This window comes from Microcaecilia unicolor, chromosome 11, assembly GCF_901765095.1.
Source record: "Microcaecilia unicolor chromosome 11, aMicUni1.1, whole genome shotgun sequence".
Taxonomy (NCBI): domain Eukaryota; kingdom Metazoa; phylum Chordata; class Amphibia; order Gymnophiona; family Siphonopidae; genus Microcaecilia; species Microcaecilia unicolor.
In genome coordinates, this window is record NC_044041.1 from 147,946,280 (window position 1) to 147,969,323 (window position 23,044).

The window sequence follows — 23,044 nt, forward strand, 5'->3', positions numbered from 1 at the left end:
ATGTCTGTAGGACCAACAAAGCCACCTGAAAGTCCTATTTGAGAGCATGCTTGATCTTCCTGTCCTACAGATCCTTCAAGGCAATACCTGTGACTAGAGCATCCATTCTAGGAACTGGAGCTTTTCCTTCACCTCACGCACTAAGGGATACAAATAGGTCATCACCCTTCCCATCATATCTGGAGCCATCCATTTCACTGAGTTTAAATCCTGTATATTGGGGTGTATTGGAAAAGCTTCAGAAGGGCCCCTAATACCCTTCATAATAATAGAAGACTCCTGCCCTCCCGAAGAAGGGTCCTCAATAGCGAACACCGCTAATACTTCTAAAATGAGACTGCTGAGCTGAGTCATCACGCTGTTCAGGGCGCATTTCCCCCCCTTTCAGGGGCTCCCACAGAGAAGCCCCCCCCCCCCCCCCCGAAACCAACAAGGCCACATCAGAAACAGATGAATGGCAAGAATCCTCCTCAGGCCAATCCTGGACATCCAAATGGGACCTTTTTGGAGCCAGAGGAGCAGAGGGCATACAGACACAAGGGGGTTGAGATGGATCCCCCTGATCCTGCCTGAGCAGATAGGTTTGATGCAATAACAATACGAATTCAGAGGAGAACATAGCCCCTGAATCCCCCAGAAAGCCCTGACTGCCCTGGAGATGGAGTAATGGAAGCGTCCACATAGGTGGGAACCACTGCAGCACTCCCTGCACTGTCCCCCTCATAGCTTCCAAATGGTCACCATTCTTGCGTTCAGCTGAGAGGAGACGTTGGCAGCAGCCTGCAGAGTGACTATCACAGTAACACCAGTGGCAGTAAGGAATCCTGCGACACTCCCTCACTGTCCCTGAGCTTGTCACAGGACTCTCCCGGGCCACTGCGAGAACACTTTTTGCCCAACTTCACAGGAGCCAACATGCTGCACTATATCATGCCCCCTGCTCACAGTCCCCCTCCACCGGCTGTTATGGCAGAGAAAAGAAGACAGATTTACCCCTGCTGCCACCACTCACAACGCTCACCTCACCACAGAAACAACAAAGGAAGCAAAGTCCTCCCAGACTCAGCGCTATCCACCTTGTTTCTCTCATTGTGTTTTTTAATGCAGCCCCAAGCACTCAGTCTATTGACCAAACATTTTTTTTAAGTAACTGTAATAAGGTTGTTGATCCAGTCAATGCAGAAAAAAAAGGAGGGGGGAGAAAGAAGGGGGGGGCGTGGTCCTCTGAACTGAAGAGTTCCACAACTCCAGAGATGAGCCCCAAGTAGTCAAATGCCCTGCTCACTCAACTGGGAGCCAGCTGACCAGAAGCGGCCTATTCCAGAGCCCCAGACTGGAGCTGGGTCCATCCATCTGCTGGAGACAGAAAATACTGAAGGGCTGTGGTGCCTTACTGGGCTTATATGTTACAGCTCACTTTAGTGTTCTCTAACTTCACCTCCTGGTTGATGGACATAACTATCCCATAAGTTCTGGAATAATGGGAAAGGATAACATGGAAAGGGGCATTATCAGTGGTGAACAAAAAGCATTGGTCCTTGGTCCGGTTCTTTTCAATATTTTAGGTGACATTAAGGAAAGGCTATCAGTTAAGATTTGCCTTTATATGGATGATACCAAAATCTGCAAGAGAGTAGTTACTGCAGAAATATAAAAAAGGATCTAGGAAAACTTGAGAAATGATCTAAAGTTTGGCAGTTAAGATTTAATGCTAAAAAAAAAATAAAGGGCCATACATTTGAGCTGCAAAAACACAAGGAAGCTGTACAGTAATAGGGAGCAATGTATTTCCATGCAAGAGAAAAAACCATGAGAGTGATTGTACTTGATCTTAATTTGTCTAAATGGCCTAAGGACCACTCCACAACTCACTCAATTGTTCCATTTGGTAAGTTTTACAATGCTAAGCTTAAGGAAGCAATGAATTCATATTTTACCCATTTTATCCCCACTCTAATTGTCCAACCCGTAGGCTCTTTCAGGTGGTTTCTCACTTGTCCTCCTGTCCCCTGTGAGATAATATGGCAGTTCTTCCAGTGGCCGATGCCTTGGCAGTGTACTTTTCTTCAAAGGTTGCCCTCCTCCAGAAATTTCTCCCCTCTTCTCCCTCTAACTCACCCACCAATTTCCAGTATGCTTTAGGTTCTGTTCCCTCAGCTATTTGGGATTCTTTTTCACTTCCCTTTCTGACTCGGCTTTTGTCAGCAATGCAACTCACCACTTCTTGATCCTCTTCCCTCTAGTTGGCTCAAGCTCCCTAGACATGGGCTGGAACCACTGGTTCTCCAGCTGGTCTCTTGGAGTCCCTCTTTAGGTTTAGTCCTCCAATCTTGGAAAAGGACTGTTGTTATACCTCTCTGGATTCCACCTGTCTGGAAAACTTCTGTCCTGTTTCTAACTAACCTCTGCTTTCTTAAGCATATAGTCTTTGACCAGCTGTCTGTTCGTATTTATTTATTTATATCATTTATACCCACAATTCCCACCGCCGGCAGGCTCAATGTGGCTTACAACATTTAGTTAACAAACAGGAAAGTACAATAATTGAAAGTGATACAGGTGGCGGAAGGTTCAGGGTTAAGAGAAAGTAGTTAAGTCTACAAAGATCTTATATGAGTTGGAGTCCAGGAATCACAGAGGCAGGACAGGATCTTTAGGGTAAGCTTGCCCAAATAAGTAAGTCTTGAGAGGACTTCCTGAAAGTCAGATGATCTTTGAACCTTTTTTTTTTTTTTTTTTACAGATTTAGGCAATGTATTCCACAAATGAGTGCCAATATAGGAAAAGGTGGAAGCGTATGTGGTTTTATACTGAGTCCATAACACGCAGGGTAATGGAGGTTTAAGTATGAGGAGAAGATCTAATTTGAATTCCTTGGTGGCAAGTTGACAAGGGCATCCATATATGCTGGAGCTGCTCCGTAGAGGATCTTATGGACTAGGGTGCAAATTTTAAAAGTTATGCGCTCCTGTACAGGAAGCCAGTGTAAATTCTCACGAAGTGGTCTGGAACTTCTAAACTTTGATGCACCGAAGATTAGTCTAGCCGCTGTGTTTTGGGCAGTTTGTAGCTTCTTGAGAAGTAGGTCTCTGCACCCTGTATATATGCCATTGCAGTATTGATTCGGGTTAAGACTAGTGCTTGATCAACTCTCTGTACTTCACCCCCATCAAACTGGCTTCAGATCATCCCATTGTACTGAGACCACTAAATGGTCACGTGCTGGACCTCTGGCCCATTCACCAAACCATCTCTGGTCCTTGTTTCGCTCAATTCCCCTTCCCTACAGTGGATGCATTTCGTTATCTTATTCTCAAAGCCATACTCTCTTTGATGGTCAAGTATCTCTTGTTCTCCAGTGCCTTTCTTTTCCCTTCGTCTTCATGAGTTTTCCGCTGTTTCAAACACCGATTCACGCTTTTGCTATTTCCCACTTATTCTGTATTCTGGGCTACCTGCATAACAGATTCAGAGGCTTCAGACACTCCAAAATGCTGCCGCTCATTTTCTCTGCAAGGCACACAAAGCCGATCCTGCTTCTCCCATGCTGTTCAGATTACATGGCTTCTGATCAAGTTTCGTGTTTGGTTTAAAATTCTGTGCCTTACTCACAGAATACTCCACTCCTGTTCCTCCTCCTTATTTAGCGTCTTTAGTAATCCCTTAACACCAACATGGTCCCTTCGCTCTTGATTCCCATAAATTAGTTCTTCCCTCTCCTAAACAGACCCACTACGAGACCACAAGATGCGCCGCCTTTTTGTTCATTACACCAGAACTCTGGAATGATCTTTCCCCTCCTTTGAGATCTGAACTTTCTCCTGGTTCAAATCTATGCATATTTTTTCCTTGGCTTTTGGCCTCCCTCCCCCACTCCCCAAGGATCCCAAAAGGGGGGTGGACATGTAAGCTTGGCAGGTAGTTTCTGTAATTGAGTGGATGACTGCTTCTTTGTTCACATGGCTCTTTTCTATCTTACTTTGGTGTTCCTTTCCTGTTTTTACGTTTAGGCTGTGTAAACCACATTGTACCCTGTCTAGAAATGGTGGTAATATCAAATGTAACAAACATTAAAAAAAAGGTTTCAGGAAAAACCAGAAGGATGCTTGGGTACATAAAACAACAGCCAGCTGGAAAACATCAGGTGACAGTACCTCTGTATAAGACTCTGGTCAGACCTCATTTGCATTATGATAAACAATTCTGAAGAGACAAGGGAGTAGAGTGATCAACAGGACGCTTCCAAATAAAGCCAAGGAGACGAGAGATGAAAAAATAATGCTTTAATTGTAGATAAGACTCGGAACGAGAGGTGAAAAAATAATGCTGTAATTGTAGATGACTTGGAACGAGAGATGAAAAAAATAATGCTTTAATAAGACTCGACATGGCACTATGTTTCAGCCTGTTTTAACTTATAGACTCCAGAGGCAGGCATTGTTTGCCGAAACACTGTGCCGTGTTGAGTCTTATTAAAGAATTATTTTTTCATCTCTTGTCTTCTTGGCTTTATTTGGAAGCAGTGGCGTTCCTAGCGTGGATGGCAGCCGGGGCGGATCGCCGATGCGCCCCCCCCCCCCCCCCCGGGTGCACGCAGCTGGGGGGGGGGGGTGCCATGGCGCACGCCTGTGGGCTCCGACTTCGCGAACTTCACTCGTTCTCTGCAGCTCCCTCTGCCTCGGAACAGGAAGTAACCTGTTCCAGGGCAGAGGGTGCTGCAGCGAACGAGCGAAGTCGGAGCCCACAGGCGCGCGCCGCGGCCCCCCCCAGCGGCGTGCACCCGGGGCGGACCGCCCCCCCCCCCCCTTGGTACACCACTGTTTGGAAGCGTCCTGTTGATCACGCTACTCCCTTGTCTCTATACAATTCTGCAGACCACAAATTCAAAATAATATAAAGTGGATGGAGTCAGTGGCTACTAATGTATGATGCCATCATAAGGCAAACATTTTCTCTATCTTCAAAATCAGTCACTTCACTATGAGCTACCAACCTGCAACCCTGCACCATTCCCTACAGTTCTTCCTGCTGTGCAGGAGCTGTAAGCTCTCTAAAGCCAGTACTGCATCAGTCCCTATAGAGAGAGGTTAAAACTGCAGAAGAAATGAACATCTACAGAATCCAAGCTCCTGTACCATTCCTTGCAGTGCCTGCAAGCTGCAGGCATCCAAGGCCATCCTTACCTCATAGGTGCTGCTGGTATGATGGGCTCTGGCCGACGCTTGGCTTGTATCTCTTCCTGCAAATTTACTGTCACACCTGATCCCACCACAGAAATAGCCTGACCTTGGGATAGTGAAGACATGCGGCGTTTTATCAACAAGTTCTCAGGTTTGGAGATCTTCTCTTCTTTGAATTCCACCTTTTGTTGCTTCATTTGTTCCACTCCTGAAAAGAAATTTTAGACTTAAGGGCATAGGTCAAAGGGCCGGCCATCCACCTCTCAGGGGACTCAAGAAATATAATGCAAGGGTGGAAAATTGTTTAGAGAACTTAAAAGTAAAAAAAAATATTTTTAAAGAAACATACATATAGTAATATAGTGGATGACGGCAGAAAAAGACCTGCACGCTCCATCCAGTCTGCCCAACAAGATAGTAACATAACATAGTAGATGACGGCAGAAAAAGACCTGCACGGTCCATCCAGTCTGCCCAACAAGATAACTCATATGTGCTAATTTTTGTGTATACCCTACTTTGATTTGTACCTGTGTTCTTCAGGGCACAGACCGTATAAAAAAATATTTTTAAAGAAACCAGGGAATTTTTTTTTACCCTTACTTTGGCCAATTTGCTTTTCAGTCTCTTATTGTTATTTTAGTTTTATTTTCAGAGGATGGGTTCTTCCATATAGTTTTACTTTTTTGTTTCCAATCTACCCTCTTTAACTCCCTCTTCACTTCTAAGCACACACTCTCCCTACTTTCTTGTCTCTGCTTCCAAACATTTTTCCACCTACCTCATGTATCTCTGCAATATGACCCCCTCTGACAGCAGCCAACCAAGTCCCAGACACCTTTCCTCTTCCAAGACCACAGGTAGACTATATGATAGGATGAGATCTTGGCAGAATTAAGTTACATCTTCCTGGGTCAGGTTAGATCGTGCAAACCAATGGAACTCTATTGATCCACTGTATCTATCCAATAGACAGTAACAGATGGCGATCAGCAGCCACAGTTCTCTATGACAAACTTAAGCAATTCACCCCAGTACTTAGTGAGGTGAAAAGGTATTTCTCCACTCCTGATTCCCCTATCAAACTAAATAGTTTCTGATTTTTAAACAAAAAATCAGATTAGACAAAAGGAATCTAAGTAAATACATAACAGTTTTGAAATTACTTCATTTATTTAAGAAACACAATTATCCAACGTCCATATCACCCCTTAATTAATGAACCAATTGACCAAATATAATTAAAAATTATAGTCAGTTGAATGAATACTGACAGGTTTGACTGTTGAATCTAAACCAAGTAGTCATCACAAAGGTTTCTATAAGAACACTATGCCATGATCAAAGAAAACTCCAGATGAGATGAAAAAAAGTTGTTGAAATATCAGCCTGGAAAGGGTTACAAAGCCATTTCTAAAGCTCTGGCACTCCACCAAACCACAGTGAGAGCCATTATCTCAAAATGGAGAAGACTTGGAACAGTGGCAAAATTACTCCAAAGGTGCAGCAACATCACATCTGGAAAGTCACAAAACATCCTAGAACCCTGATGGCGAACCTATGACACGCATGTCAGTACTGACACGCGTAGCCATTTTCGGTGATACGCGGCCGCATGTGGCCGCATACAGAGAAGCAGCGGCGTTCCTTGCTGACACCCGGGGCGGATCGCCGATGCGCCCCCCCCCCCAGGTGCAGTGCAACCTCCCCCCCCCCCCCCCCCCGGTGCATGTTTACCCGCTGGGGGGGGGGGGGGGTGCCGTGTGCGCTCCTATTGGCTCCCTCCGAGTCCTCCGCTTGTTCCCTCCCTGCTGCTCCCTCTGCCCCGGCTCCTGCACGGCCGTTAGGGGATCTTTGACCTCACTTCCGGCCGGCGGAGCAGAGAGCAGCGGAATGCCATGGGGGACGCATCTCTGGGGGCCCTGTGATCGCCATTACCAGCAACCACATAACCACAGCAACCATCATCCAATCTACTGTTCTGGGGTGTCGTGGATTTCTAATTGACCATCATTACTGAGATAGGTGAGGGGGAGGCTGGGAGAGGCGAGGGCATGTGCTATGGGTGCCGTTTCCCGCCATTAGAAATAGCGGCAGCCATCTTAATTTACATAAGGTGGTCAGTTAGGCTAGTTAACCCCTAATTGCCTGCAGGGCTAACAGGCTATCTATAATTCTATCTTCTGTCACTGCCCCCCTGATAGAGAACCCAAAAAATAAAAAAACAAGGTTAAGTAAAGGAAGTGGTAGTAGCAGTAGCCGACCCTTTCAAGAGACATGGACCAAGATGTATGGCATTATAGAAAAAATGGCAGATCATTTTGCGTTCTATGTACTGAAACGGTAGTAAGCAGAACGTGGAATATAAACAGACATTTTGAAACTAATCATTCCCAGCTCTTGAAAAAAAGTGAGGATGAAAGGAAGGAATACATTTCCAGGCAGCTACACTTTTATAAGAGCCAATCTAATTCCATCCTTAAATTTGTAAAAGGTTCTACAAATTTAACATCTGCAAGTTTGAGCATTGCTCACTCCATAGCTCAGCATGGAAAAGCACTCAGTGAGGAAGAATTTATTAAACTCTCCTAAGATGTGCACCAGTTCTGTTTCACGATATGCAGAATAAAGATGCAATTATTAAGAGAATATCTGAGTTACCACTCAGTAGAAATATCATAAAAGACTGAATAATGAGACTGAACACAAACGTACAACATCAAAGAGAGACATAAGTAAATGTAAGATGGCTGAGCCAAGGCAAAGTTCTTGAGCGCTTTGTGGAGTGCTTTGAAGAAATTAAGGTATTTCTTGAGGATAAGGATCTGGGAAACTTTCCTCAGCTCAATGATAAGTGGGTCAACACCCTGATGTTTTTTACAGATCTCTCTGTTCATATTAATGAACTGAACTTAAAGTTACAAGGTTTTGGCAAAAGTATTGACGTTATGTTTGGATACATAAAAGCTTTTGAAAGTAAACTTAAAATTTTCAAGCGAGATGTAGAAACTTTATAAGTATTTTCCTCGAGTAACAAAGTATTTTGAGAAGGCCAGTGCAGCTATACAAAATGAAATGGAACCCTTGCATATAAAGTACCAGCATGTTTTAGACTCGTTACTTGACCAGTTCAGTGATAGATTTAATCAATTTAGAAGCCTAGAACAGACCATGAAAATAATTTAAGTATCCTGATGTAGTAGTCTACAGTAGTTTGGAATTAAATGGTTTCCAATGGATGCAAATTGATGATTTGGAGATGCAACTTGTAGAATTTCAAGACAGCATCTGGGCTCAGGTGTTTGTCGACTTGAGGTCAAAGCTTGAGAATCTGGAAAGGTGCCGCTTGGAGAATCAAGAGGAGTGCCACTACAAACAGGAAATTTGGAGTGCTTGGAACCGATTACCAGACACTTTTAGCACTCTGAAAAATATAGCAATGGCTTTACTCACAATTTTTCCCTCTACGTACTTTTGTGAAACCTTATTCTCAGCGTTAAATAATATCAAAACCAACAAAAGAAACAGATTGACAGATGAAGTTAGTAGCGCTTGCTTGGGCTTGAAGTGTACAAAATACCAACCTTCAATTGAAGATTTAGCCAATGAAATTCAGCAACAAAAAAGTCACTAATAGGCAGATTAGTTAAAGAATTCCCCCTCCCCCTCACTTATCTTAGTTCACGGCACCCCACACAAGTTAAATAATATCAAGACCAACAAAAGAAACCGACTGACAGATGAACAAAGAAGTCACTAAGCAGGTAAGTTAAATAATTAGTTTTTGGTTTATTAAATAAAGTTATATATTACAATTATACATTTTTGTTATTTAAACTATAAATATCGCGAAATTATGGTTTTTTTTCTCGAAGTGACACACCACCAGAGTTATGCTCGGTTTTTTGGCGAATTTTGACACACCAAGCTCAAAAGGTTGCCCATCACTGTCCTAGAACATCAAACGAACGGCAGATCTCTCTAGCATCAACTAACATCTGTGCTCATGAATCCACAATAAGAGAGACTGGGCAAAAACAGGATTCATGGGAGAGTGACAAGGCAGAAACTTCTGCTATTCAAGAGTAACAACAGTGCTCGTCTCACATTTACAAAAACACACGTGGATGATTTGTAAGCCTTTTGAAATAATGTTCTATGGACAGACAAGTCAAAAGTGGAACTCTTTGGACAAAAACCTCTCTCTTCCCAAAGACTGCTTCATAACAATAAGTACATAAGTACATAAGTAGTGCCATACTGGGAAAGACCAAAGGTCCATCTAGCCCAGCATCCTGTCACCGACAGTGGCCAATCCAGGTCAAGGGCACCTGGCACGCTCCCCAAACGTAAAAACATTCCAGACAAGTTATACCTAAAAATGCGGAATTTTTCCAAGTCCATTTAATAGCGGTCTATGGACTTGTCCTTTAGGAATCTATCTAACCCCTTTTTAAACTCCGTCAAGCTAACCACCCGTACCACGTTCTCCGGCAACGAATTCCAGAGTCTAATTACACGTTGGGTGAAGAAAAATTTTCTCCGATTCGTTTTAAATTTACCACACTGTAGCTTCAACTCATGCCCTCTAGTCCTAGTATTTTTGGATAGCGTGAACAGTCGCTTCACATCCACCCGATCCATTCCACTCATTATTTTATACACTTCTATCATATCTCCCCTCAGCCGTCTCTTCTCCAAGCTAAAAAGCCCTAGCCTTCTCAGCCTCTCTTCATAGGAAAGTCGTCCCATCCCCACTATCATTTTCGTCGCCCTTCGCTGTACCTTTTCCAATTCTACTATATCTTTTTTGAGATACGGAGACCAGTACTGAACACAATACTCCAGGTGCGGTCGCACCATGGAGCGATACAACGGCATTATAACATCCGCACACCTGGACTCCATACCCTTCCTAATAACACCCAACATTCTATTCGCTTTCCTAGCCGCAGCAGCACACTGAGCAGAAGGTTTCAGCGTATCATCGACGACGACACCCAGATCCCTTTCTTGATCCGTAACTCCTAACGCGGAACCTTGCAAGACGTAGCTATAATTCGGGTTCCTCTTACCCACATGCATCACTTTGCACTTGTCAACATTGAACTTCATCTGCCACTTGCACGCCCAATCTCCCAGTCTCGCAAGGTCCTCCTGTAATCGTTCACATTCCTCCTGCGACTTGACGACCCTGAATAATTTTGTGTCATCGGTGAATTTAATTACCTCACTAGTTATTCCCATCTCTAGGTCATTTATAAATACATTAAAAAGCAACGGACCCAGCACAGACCCCTGCGGGACCCCACTAACTACCCTCCTCCACTGAGAATACTGGCCACGCAATCCTACTCTCTGCTTCCTATCTTTCAACCAGTTCTTAATCCATAATAATACCCTACCTCCGATTCCATGACTCTGCAATTTCTTCAGGAGTCTTTCGTGCGGCACTTTGTCAAACGCCTTCTGAAAATCCAGATATACAATATCAACCGGCTCCCCATTGTCCACATGTTTGCTTACCCCCTCAAAAAAATGCATTAGATTGGTGAGGCAAGACTTCCCTTCACTAAATCCGTGCTGACTTTGTCTCATCAGTCCATGTTTTTGTATATGCTCTGCAATTTTATTCTTAATAATAGCCTCCACCATCTTGCCCGGCACCGACGTCAGACTCACCGGTCTATAATTTCCCGGATCTCCTCTGGAACCCTTCTTAAAAATCGGAGTAACATTGGCTACCCTCCAGTCTTCCGGTACTACACTCGATTTTAGGGACAGATTGCATATTTCTAACAGTAGCTCCGCAAGTTCATTTTTTAGTTCTATTAATACTCTGGGATGAATACCATCAGGTCCCGGTGATTTACTACTCTTCAGCTTGCTGAACTGACCCATTACATCCTCCAAGGTTACAGAGAATTCGTTTAGTTTCTCCGACTCCCCCGCTTCAAATATTCTTTCCGGCACCGGTGTCCCCCCCAAATCCTCCTCGGTGAAGACCGAAGCAAAGAATTCATTTAATTTCTCCGCTACGGCTTTGTCCTCCCTGATCGCCCCTTTAACACCATTTTCGTCCAGCGGCCCAACCGACTCTTTGGCCGGTTTCCTGCTTTTAATGTATCTAAAAAAATTTTTACTATGTATTTTGCTTCCAACGCTAATTTCTTCTCAAAGTCCTTTTTTGCCCTCCTTATCTCCGCTTTGCATTTGGCTTGGCATTCCTTATGATCTATCCTGTTACTTTCAGTTGGTTCTCTTCTCCACTTTCTGAAGGATTGTTTTTTGGCTCTAATGACTTCCTTTATCTTACTGTTTAGCCACGCCAGCTGACGTTTAGTCTTTTTTCCCTTTTTTCTAATACGTGGAATATATTTGTCCTGAACCTCCAGGATGGTGTTTTTAAACAGCATCCACGCCTGACGCAAGTTTTTTACTCTGCGAGCTGCTCCTTTCAGTCTTTTTTTCACCATTTTTCTCATTTTGTCGTAATCACCTTTTCTATAGTTAAACGCTAGCGTACTTGATTTCCTAGTTTCACTTCCTTCAATGCCAATATCAAAACCGATCATATTATGATCACTGTTATCAAGCGGCCCTCGTACCGTTACCCCCTGCACTAGATCATGAGCACCACTAAGGACTAAGTCTAGTATTTTTCCTTCTCTTGTCGGCTCCTGAACTAGCTGTTCCATGAAGCTGTCCTTGATTTCATCAAGAAATCTTATGTCCCTTGCGTGTACAGATGTTACATTAACCCAGTCAATTTTGGGGTAATTGAAATCACCCATTATTATTGTGTTGCCCAGTTTGTTTGCGTCCCTGATTTCCTTTAACATTTCCGCATCCGTCTGTTCGTCCTGGCCAGGCGGACGGTAGTACACTCCTATCACTATCCTTTTCCCCTTTGCACATGGAATTTCAATCCACAGTGATTCCAAGGAGTGTTTTGTTTCCTGCAGAATTTTCAATCTATTTGATTCAAGGCTCTCGTTAATATACAATGCTACCCCTCCACCAATCCGATTCACCCTATCACTACGATATAATTTGTACCCCGGTATGACAGTGTCCCACTGGTTATCCTCCTTCCACCAGGTCTCAGAGATACCTATTATATCTAATTTTTCATTTAGTGCAATATATTCTAACTCCCCCATCTTATTTCTTAGGCTCCTGGCATTCGCATATAGACATTTCAAACTATGTTTGTTGTTCCTAAGTACATCATGCTTAGTACTTGACAGTATTAATTGGCAATCTTTTGTCTGATTTTTATTGTTATTTAAGGATACCCGATCTACTACAATCTCTTTTGCAACCTCACTATCAGGATACTCTATCTTCCCTGTTATGGTGATATCTTTGAAAGATACCTTATCCCGAACCATGCTCTTTTGAGCGACTGTCGGCCTTCCCCCCATTTCTAGTTTAAAAGCTGCTCTATCTCCTTCTTAAACGCCGATGCCAGCAGCCTGGTCCCACTCTGGTTAAGATGGAGCCCATCCTTTCGGAATAGGCTCCCCCTTCCCCAGAATGTTGCCCAGTTCCTAACAAATCTAAAGCCCTCCTCCCTGCACCATCGTCTCATCCACGCATTGAGACTCTGGAGCACTGCCTGTCTCTTGGGCCCTGCGCGTGGCACAGGTAGCATTTCAGAAAATGCTACCCTGGAGGATCTGGATTTCAGCTTTCTACCTAAGAGCCTAAATTTTGCTTCCAGAACCTCTCTCCCACATTTTCCTATGTCATTAGTACCCACATGTACCAAGACAGCCGTCTCCTCCCCAGCACTATATAAAATCCTATCTAGGTGACGCGTGAGGTCCGCCACCTTCGCACCAGGCAGGCAAGTCACCAGGCGATCCTCACGTCCACCAGCCACCCAGCTATCTATATGCCTAATGATCGAATCACCAAGTACAACAGCTGTCCTAACCTTTCCCTCCCGGACAATATTTGGAGATATATCCTCGGTGCGAAAGGATAGTACATCCCCTGGTGGGCAGGTCCTGGCTACAGGAGTACTTCCTACTTCACCAGGGTGATGCTCTCCTTCTAGGAGACCTCCCTCCTCCAAGGTAGCACAGGGGCTACCTGACTGGAGGTGGGACTTCTCTACAACATCCCTGTAGGTCTCCTCTATGTACTTCTACCTCCTAGTATCATCCATTATCCTTTCCTTAATGTTTTTAGTCTCATGCATTACATCAATGGTCTCTAATGTTTCTCATACCTCACACTAACACTATTTGCTTTTGTCTCACCTAGAATGTAAACCGCACTGAACGTAAGTATTGCCATACTGGGAAAGACCAAAGGTCCATCAAGCCCAGCATCCTGTTTCCAACAGTGACCAAGCCAGGTCACAAATACCTGGCAAGATCCCAAAAAAGTACAAAACATTTTATACTGCTTACTCCAGAAATAGTGGATTTTCCCCAAGTCCATTTAATAACGGTCTATGGACTTTTCCTTTAGGAAGCCATCCAAACCTTTTTAAAACTCCGCTAAGCTAACCGCCTTTACCACATACTCTGGCAACGAATTCCAGAGTTTAACTACACGTTGAGTGAAGAAAGATTTTCTCTGATTCGTTTTAAATTTAATACATTGTAGCTTCATCCCATGCCCCCTTAGTCCTAGTATTTTTGGAAAGTGTAAACAGACACTTCACATCTACCCGTTCAACTCCACTCATTATTTTATAGACCTCTATCATATCTCCCCTCAGCCGCCTTTTCTCCAAGCTGAAGAGCCCTAGCCGCTTTAGTCTTTCCTCATAGGGAAGTCGTCCGATCCTCTTTATCATTTTCGTTGCCCTTCTCTGCACCTTTTCTAATTCCATTATATCTTTGTTGAGATGCGGCGACCAGAATTGAACACAATATTCGAGGTGCGGTCGCACCATGGAGCGATATGGATCACCTTAAAAAGAGAGGATAGAACCTCTGTCCACGTGGGTGTTGTCTACAGACCCCCGACACAATTGGAGGAACTAGATAAAGATCTGATCGCTGATATTCAAAGGTTGGGGAAGAAAAGAGAGGTGCTGTTGTTGGGAGATTTCAATCTGCTGGATGTAGATTGGAAGGTTCCATCTGCGGAATCAGAAAGAAGTAGAGAGATCGTAGATGCTTTTCAAAGTGCTTTCCTCAGACAAATGGTGACGGAACCCACAAGGGAGCGAGCGACGCTAGATCTGGTACTCACAAATGGGGATATTGTATCAAATGTCCGAGTGGGTGCCCACCTGGGCAGCAGTGACCAAACGGTTTGGTTTGATATGACGGCTGAAGAGGAGGGTGGCCATTCAAAACTGAAAGTCCTGGATTTCAAGCGTGCTGACTTTAGTAAAATGGGGGAATACCTGAGGAAGGAGTTGATGGGCTGGGAGGACGTACGAGAAGTGGAAGGGCAGTGGTCCAGGCTGAAAGAAACTATAAATAGGGCCACAAACCTCTATGTAAGGAGAGTAAATAAAAGCAAGAGAAAAAGGAAACTGATAAGGTTCTCCAAGCAAGTGGCTGAGAAAATAAAGGCTAAAGAGTTGGCGTTCCAGAAATACAGAAAAACTCAAAAAGAGGAACATGGAGAGGAATACCGGATGAAACTGAAGGAAGACAAGAGACAGATATGTCTGGCGAAAGCGCATGCGGAAGAACAAATGGCTAGAAAGGTAAGGGGGGGGGGGTAACAAAAATGCAAGGAAAATGACTAAAAAGGGAATTGTGAGACTAAAAGATGCTGCGAACCGCTATGTAGAAAATGATGAAGAAAAGGCAAATTTGCTAAATAGAAACTTTTGTTCTGTTTTCTCAGAAGAAAATCCTGGAGAAGGACCGAGATGGACTGACAAAAGTACATGTGAGAGTGGAGTGGATTTAACACCATTCACAGAAGAGAGTGTGTATGAACAACTAGGAAACCTAATGGTAGACAAAGCCATGGGACCGGACGGGATCCACCCCAGGATATTGAGGAAGCTCAGAGAGGTTCTGGCTGGTCCTCTTAAAGATTTGTTTAATAAATCGTTGGAGACGGGAGAGGTTCCGTGCGATTGGAGAACGGCGGAGGTGGTCCCTCTTCACAAAAGTGGTGATAGGGAAGAAGCTGGAAACTACAGGCGGTAAGCCTCACTTTGGTTACTGGAAAAGTAATAGGAAGCGATGCTAAAGGACAGGATAGTGAATTTCCTGGAAGCCAATAAGTTGCAAGATCCAAAACAACATGGTTTTACCCAAGGGAATCGTATCAAACGAATCTCATTGAATTCTTTGACTGAGTGACTGGAGAATTGAATCAAGGACGTGCTATGGACGTAATCTACTTAGATTTCAGCAAAGCTTTTGACACAGTTCCCCACAGGAGGCTCTTGAATAAACTGGACAGGCTGAAGATTGGACCTGAAGTGGTGAACTGGATTAGGAACTGGTTGACGGACAGAAACCAGAGGGTGGTGGTAAATGGAATTCGCTCGGAGGAGGGAAAGGTGAGTAGTGGAGTGCCTCAGGGATCGGTGCTAGGACCAATTCTGTTCAATATATTTGTGAGTGACATTGCCGAAAGGTTAGAAGGTAAAGTTTGCCTTTTTGCGGACGATACTAAGATCTGTAACAGAGTGGACACCGGGGAGGGAGTGGAAAACATGAAAAAGGATCTGCGGAAACTAGAAGAATGGTCTAAGGTTTGGCAATTAAAATTCAATGCGAAGAAATGCAAAGTGATGCACTTAGGGAGTAGAAATCCACGGGAGAAGTATGTGTTAGGCTGATAGTTACAGACGGGGAGAGGGATCTTGGGGTGATAGTATCTGATGATCTGAAGGTGACGAAACAGTGTGACAAGGCGGTGGCCGTAGCCAGAAGGTTGCTATGCTGTATAGAGAGAGGTGTGACCAGCAAAAGAAAAGAGGTGTTGATGCCCCTGTATAAGTCGCTGGTGAGGCCCCACCTGGAGTATTGTGTTCAGTTCTGGAAGCCGTACCTTGCTAAGGATGTAAAAAAAAATGGAAGCGGTGCAAGAAAAGCTACGAGAATGGTATGGGATTTGCGTTACAAGACGTATGAGGAGAGGACTTGCGGACCTGAACATGTATACCCTGGAGGAAGGAGGAACAGGGATGATATGATACAGACGTTCAAATATTTGAAAGGTATTAATCTGCAAACGAACTTTTTCCGGAGATGGGAGGGCGGGGTATTTAGAACAAGAGGACATGATATGAGAGTGAAGGGGGCAGACTCAAGAAAGTTTCTTAATTTTTCCACGGAGAGAGTGGTAGATACTTGGAATGCCCTCCCGCGGGAGGTGGTGGAGATGAAAATGGTAGCGGAATTCAAGCATGCGTGGGATAAACATAAAGGAATCCTGTGCAGAAGGAATGGATCCTCAGAAGCTTAGTTGAGATTGGGAGGCGGGGCTGGTGTTTGGGTGGTGGGGCTAGTTCTGGGCAAGACTTCTACGGTCTGTGCCCTGAAAATGGCAGATACAAATCAAGGTAAGGTATACACAAGAAGTAGCACATATGAGTTTATCTTGTTGGGCAGACTAGATGGACCATGCTGGTCTTTTTCTGCCGTTATCTACTATATGTTACTATGATACAAAGGCATTATAACATCCTCATTTTTGTTTTCCATTCCTTCCTAATAATACCTAACATTCTATTTGCTTTCTTAGCCGCAGCAGCACACTGAGCAGAAGGTTTCAACATATCATCGACGATGACACCTAGATCCCTTTCTTGGTCCGTGACTCCTAACGTGGAACCTTGTATGACGTAGCTATAATTTGGGTTCCTCTTTCCCACATGCATCACTTTGCACTGGGAAAGAGGAACCCAAATTATAGCTACGGGAAGGGGATATTGGTGGTATACAAGAATTGATTTGAATTTGAAAAACAGGACCCATTATGGCTGGAATAAAGCAAATACAGCATTCCACAATAAGAACATCATACAGTCAAACATGGTGGTAGTCTGATGATGTGGGGGATGCTTTGCTGCCTTAGGACCTAGAAAACTTGCCATTATTGAAGGAACTATGAATTTTACATTGCACCAGAAATTATTTATTTATGCTCTTTTACAATCTTAACATTCAAAGAATAAACTTATGAGTGATAATACAATACAATAAAATACAATAGAAAATAAATTTAAGGAAAAATATACAACTAAACTTATTCCACAACTTAGATCCAAGATACAAGGAAAAAAAGAATCATTAATGAAAAAGAAAATAGAATTCTTTTTTTCAAAGAAAATCCTCCCTAGTGACGGAAGAAAAGATTAATATTCACAGCCGGCCTTTTAACTTGCAGGATCTCTCAAGGTATATTCAGGTCACTAGCATTCAAAATACCAAACATCGACAGCAAAATTTCAAGACAAAAGTTCCATTCAGGGAAAGAACCCTCGGCTGAAAGGATAAAAATTCCTTCCTCCTTTTTCGAGTGTCAATCGCCAAATCAGGAAAAATTTGTACTTTAGAACCTCCAAAACTGCATTAATATGACAAAAAAAAACCCCAAGCAATTCTAGGGCAAAAGTCATCAGAAATGTGGTACGTTCAGTTATCACTTCCAAAGACTTTCTAGAAATTCAGTCAGGTTCATTTCTGTTTGAGGTTTATCAACAGCCCCATTGGATAGCCCTGAGAGATATTGATCTCTCAGAATGGGTGGAAAACCCTCTACTGGGATCCTCAATACCACCTGAAAACATTTCTTAACCCTATCCAATGGAGAAATTAAAGGTGATTTGGGAAAATTAAGAAACTTCAAATTATTCTTTCTAATATGATTTTCTAAATACTTCAACTTATGAATACAATATTCCTCTCCTTGACTGTTGTCAAAGAAAACCTCTGAAATTGCTTTTATCCGTCTTCTAACACACTAATTCTCATGGCCTGTTGCCTCAAATCACTAGAGAGGGTTCCAAAATTCTCTCTCAACTTTTGTACCTCGCTCCCAAATGAGTCTGAAATCTTCTGGAGGCAAAAATGTAATCCCCGAATCAGGTCCCACAAGGACTTCATGGTCACAGCAGCAGGTCTCTGTAAAACTCCCGGACCCACAGCAGTCAAAATTTCCACAGGTACAAAAGCTGAACTTCAGCCTGCTGCTCCCCTGCAGCTGCCACTGCAGAAGGGGTAGACATTGTAGCAGGTCCCCTTCGCACTACTGAAGAAACAGGTACCTCTCAGGGTTCTGTCACTCTGTGCATCTACAACTGAACTGTTTTAGGGTTGGGGAGTGGCTGCCATCATAGGAGGGCTAAAAGATACACCCCTCTGCCACTGTGGTCCGACGCTGTTCCAGTGGACCCAATCGAAAGGAACATTGCTTCCTCCTGCGGCTGAACGCCGAATTTCTTAAACGTTTGATCAACCCTGGACCTTGGCTTTCCTCTTGCCCACGATAGCTGGATGCCAGAGCTCAAAGCACATGTCTGCCTCAGACGCCATCTTGGTTCGCCCTCTTGCACCCAAAAAATTTTAAAAAAGAATGCCCGGTCACCTGTTCATGAGCTGGTGCAACTGGATTCTGTAGCAATGATCCAAAACACAAAAGCAAGCCTACATCTGAATGGATGAGAACAAAATTAAAAGTTTTGCATTGGAATGGTCAAAGTCCTGATTTGTACCCAATAGATATGCTGTGGCAGGACCTGTACAGCAAAGTTACTCACCTGTAGCAGTGTTTTCTGAGGACAGCAAGACACAGTCACACAGATGGATGGTGTCATCCGACATAGCCCAGTGTGGGAAAATCCCCCGATTCTTTTCTTGAAAGTTTTGGGAGTCCAAGTGCACATGTGCACACACCTTTCCGCCTGCCCGGACCATAAGGACCAGCAAATCTATTAAAAAACTAATAGAACATCTCCCAACTGTCTAAGGGTTTCATCAATATATTTATTTTTTTCTTGAATTACCACCACCCCACCCTTGTCTGCTTTCTTAATAATTATGGTATCATCCTTCATTAAATTATGTAACTCTAGACAAGTTATTTTGGTCCTCTTTTTCCAAGCTGCAGCAAAAGGGGGCCTGCATTGGCACGTGTTTTTGATATGCGCCGAGGCCCCCTTTACAGCAGCCGAATAAAAGGTAGGTCTTTCTCTTTATAAAGAAATGGCCTTGCGGCAAGTAAAGCACTTACTGTGTGGCCATTTCAGGGGGGAGCCATGTAAGGGTAAGGGGTCCTGTGCTAACCTGGCGGTAACCAGGCAGAGTGTGGCAATACCCGATTACCACCGGGATATGACAGTGTGCTGGCGGTGGAAGTACCGTTGGGTTGCTGAGGTAGCTCGGCGGTACTTCTTTTAGCAAGTGGTAAGCCCACATTGGGCTTACCGCCGCTTTGTAAAATGGGGCCCTAAATCCTTTTTGCTCTAATGATTCCACTTGCTCACATCACTAAGTACTTTCTGTTAAAAACATTAAGTAAGGGGTCAAGCAAACCTAGACGAGTCCACTGAGATTTTACACTACTCAGTGCAATTTGAAAAGTGCACAAATCAACTGTTAGCTGTGTCAAGAAATGCTCCATTAATTTCAATTTTTTGGGGAATGTTTATTTTGGAACTTTACTGTTTCATATCAAGTAGAGCACTAATTGTTTTGGATTTGTTCCTTGAGAAGTCTATGGAGATCTCCTACATTTGAGTACCCATCTATATGACTCCCCATCCAAGGTTGGACGTATCTATTAGTGTCTTCAGTGAAGGGGCAATTTGGCATGGAAGTCCCTGAATCAGATTAGACCAAATTATCCACCACAAAATAGACTCCCATAAAGGAGTTGTGACACTGACAATTCTGCTAGAATCCTGGTGGCCTATGACCGTTGAGAAGCTAGGGCCCACTGAACAGTTCTCAAATGGAGATGAGCCATGGATAAAACATGGACGGTGGAGCTATGTGGCCTAGCAATCTCAACGTCTGCCAAGATGCGACTTGCTAGCTCTGGTGGACCTGGCCCACAATGCAGATGAAAGCATCAGCACACTGGTACAGTAGAAAATCTTGACCCTGAACCATGTCCTAGAAGGGCTCCAATGAATCTAATCTTTGGATGGAAGCAGATGGGACTTTGGGTAGTGGATAAACCCTAGTACCTCTAACACCAGATAGTTCTGGACATGGATTCCTGAGTTCCTTCCTTGGATGTGCTCTTTATCAGCCAATCATCCAGGCAGGGAAACATATGCAGTCCCAGTTTGCGTAACAACACTGCAACTATCGCAAGACATTTTGTAAACAGCCTGAGAGCTGACATGAGGCCAAAGGGTAGAATGTTGCATTGGCAGTGGTGTTTCCATACTCGAAATCTGACATACTCCTGCGACTGAGATGTATCGGAATGTGGGTATGAGCATTCTTTAAATCCAGAACGCACAGCCAATCATTGGCAGTAAGGTGCCTAGGGCAAACATCCTGAACTTTTCTTTGGCCAAGTATTTGTTCAGGGCACTTAGGTCTAGGATTGAATGGAATATTCCTCCCCTGCCCTCCCGATATTCAGCACTATTTTACCAGTCAGAAACAGCTTAATGAGTCTGCTGATAAATATTGGGTACAAAAAAACACAGGATATTCAATACTGGTCACTGGAAAGTGCCTGGCACTGAATATCCAAATTTAATGCCAGCAGTGGGTACTGCTTGCTACCGGCTGAGTATTGGACCTTTCCTGTTTTCTTGGTGACCAGGAAGTACTTGGAGTAAAATCCCTTCTCTCCCTCCCTTGGTGGAATGAGCTTGACTGCATTGACCCGCAAAATGGAAGAGAGCTGCTGAGAGATCAGTTCTGGTGCTGAGAGCTCAGCTTTTATATGTTTTGGGGAAAATTTAGAGGGGTGTTTGCCAATAAAGAACCTATTCGGACAATTTTTAGGACCAACTGGTCCGAGGTTAAAAATCTTGGAAAAAAATTCAGCCCTCCCTCCTACCAGTAGGTAATCTGGAATGGATACTTTGACTAGGGATGTCCTCACTGGAGGCAGTCAAAAGCTCAATCCTGGATTTGACAGCAGAGCTGACTGGATCTTTTGAGTATTCTGCTGCCTAGGACTGGAGTGAAAGCTCTAGGCAGACTGGGAAGGACACTTCTGAAAGTAGTAGAATATCCTGTGGCCTTGAAGAGGAGGATGCAGCGGGAGCAGGCCGTGAAAGTGTTGTAGGAGGCGGAAGGCCTACAATTAGTTAATATACAGAATTAATTCCTCATATTTCTGGACAGAGAGAAATGGAGATTCCTCTCTTTCTAATCATGGGAAAAGCTTGCTGGAATAGCAATTACTCTCTACCCCCCCTCCCTTGCCTAAGCCAGGTGATTGAACCTGATTGCCCACTATCTCTCCCATTGAATATGGTCAGGCCTCAGGGAGCTCAGTAGACAGAATTCTTTCCCATGCCCTTTCAAGTAAGGCTACTTCAATCCAGGAGAGAATTACTCTTTTTGTTGTAACTATAAGATGACATAACACATAACACTTACAGAAAACATCTTTCTGTCTAAATAGAGAGCTGCACGGGGACGGGGTTCGCGGGAATCCCGCGGAACCCGTGGGATTCCCGCGGGGACGGAGGGGTTCCCGCGGGGATAGAAGCAGTTCTGTGGGTTCCCGCGGGGACGGGGGCAGTTCCTGCGGGATTCCCGCAGGGATAGAAGCAGTTCTGTGGGGTTCCCGTGGAAGTGTATGCTGCACCTGCACCAGCCTCTCATCTACCAAATACCAATTTCTTTGAGTGCTGTCTCCTCCTCCTCTCCTTGCTTAACAGCATAAATGTGGAAAGTCTTCCGTTAAGGAGGTGGTAGAGTCACAAATGATGACGGAATTCAAAAAGGCGTGGGATGAACACAGCGGATCTCTAATTAGAAAATGGAAGTTATATAAAGCTAACCTTAAATGGCTGCGTGTGTGTGGATGTGTCAAGTGACGCTTAGATGTCGACTCTGGCTGTGATGAACTAGGGCTGATATCTGGCAGACTTGTATGGTCTGTGTCTCATACATGGCAATCTGGTGTAGGATGGGCTGGAAAGGGCTTAGACAGCAACTTCAGTGGCTGGAACATGAGGACAGTGCTGGACAGACTTTTACGGTCTGTGTCCCACAAATGAGAACATGAATAGGCTGGTTTGGGCTTCGATGGCAACCCCAGCAGTTGGAACATAAGGATGGGGCCAGATAGATTCTGTGGTCTTTGTTCAGAAACATGAAAGAAAGACCATAATCAAGTATTGTAAAGAGTATGTAGGCAGCCCTGGGGAACAGAAAGAAAAGAGGAGAGAAAGGGACTACAAATTTCAGCATGCCCCAAAGGAACCCTGGGGTAAGCAAGAATACCCCAGGTACAGGCAGGCAATCCCAGGGAAGAACCCGAAATAGGAAACTACAACTCCCAGCATGCCCAAGGGAACCTGGGGATAAGAGAAACTATATGCATTCCCGGGAGTCACCAGAGGAGGGCCGCAGGGGAAGGAGTAAGGCTGCTTCTCCAACCTGGTGGAAGAGGTGGTGGAACAAGTGGGTGGAGAAAGAAAGAAGGGACTCCAAGCACTTAATGAAGAAAAGGGTGAGCAGCTGGGAGAGGGGCGGGGTGCAGAGAATATGGATTGGGCACCTGAGGAGAGAGATGAGGAGAGTGAGCCCTGCCCGATGGAGTTGACAGAACCGGAGAACACCCTGGAAGAGCCGATGGACTTTTCAGCTCTGGCTCAGCGAAAGCCAAGGAAGTAGCGGGGCCAAGCCGGGTCATGCTGGGAGGAGGTCAGGTAAGAGAGAGTGACTGACCAAGAGGGTGGGACCCTAGGCTTTGAGCCCGCGCAGAGCCATATTGTGTTT

The 23,044-nt window shown here is 44.3% G+C and overlaps 1 protein-coding gene across 4 annotated transcripts in view; it reads right to left on the minus strand.

The window, feature by feature from the left end:
* SYMPK (symplekin) overlaps positions 1-23,044 on the minus strand; it is a 767,776-nt gene that overhangs the window by 441,137 nt on the left and 303,595 nt on the right. For all 4 annotated transcript variants that reach the window (XM_030217309.1, XM_030217308.1, XM_030217307.1 and 1 more), the window contains exon 12: positions 5,184-5,388. In XM_030217309.1, coding sequence (XP_030073169.1) covers positions 5,184-5,388 — 205 coding nt within the window. The remainder of the gene's footprint in view (positions 1-5,183; positions 5,389-23,044) is intronic.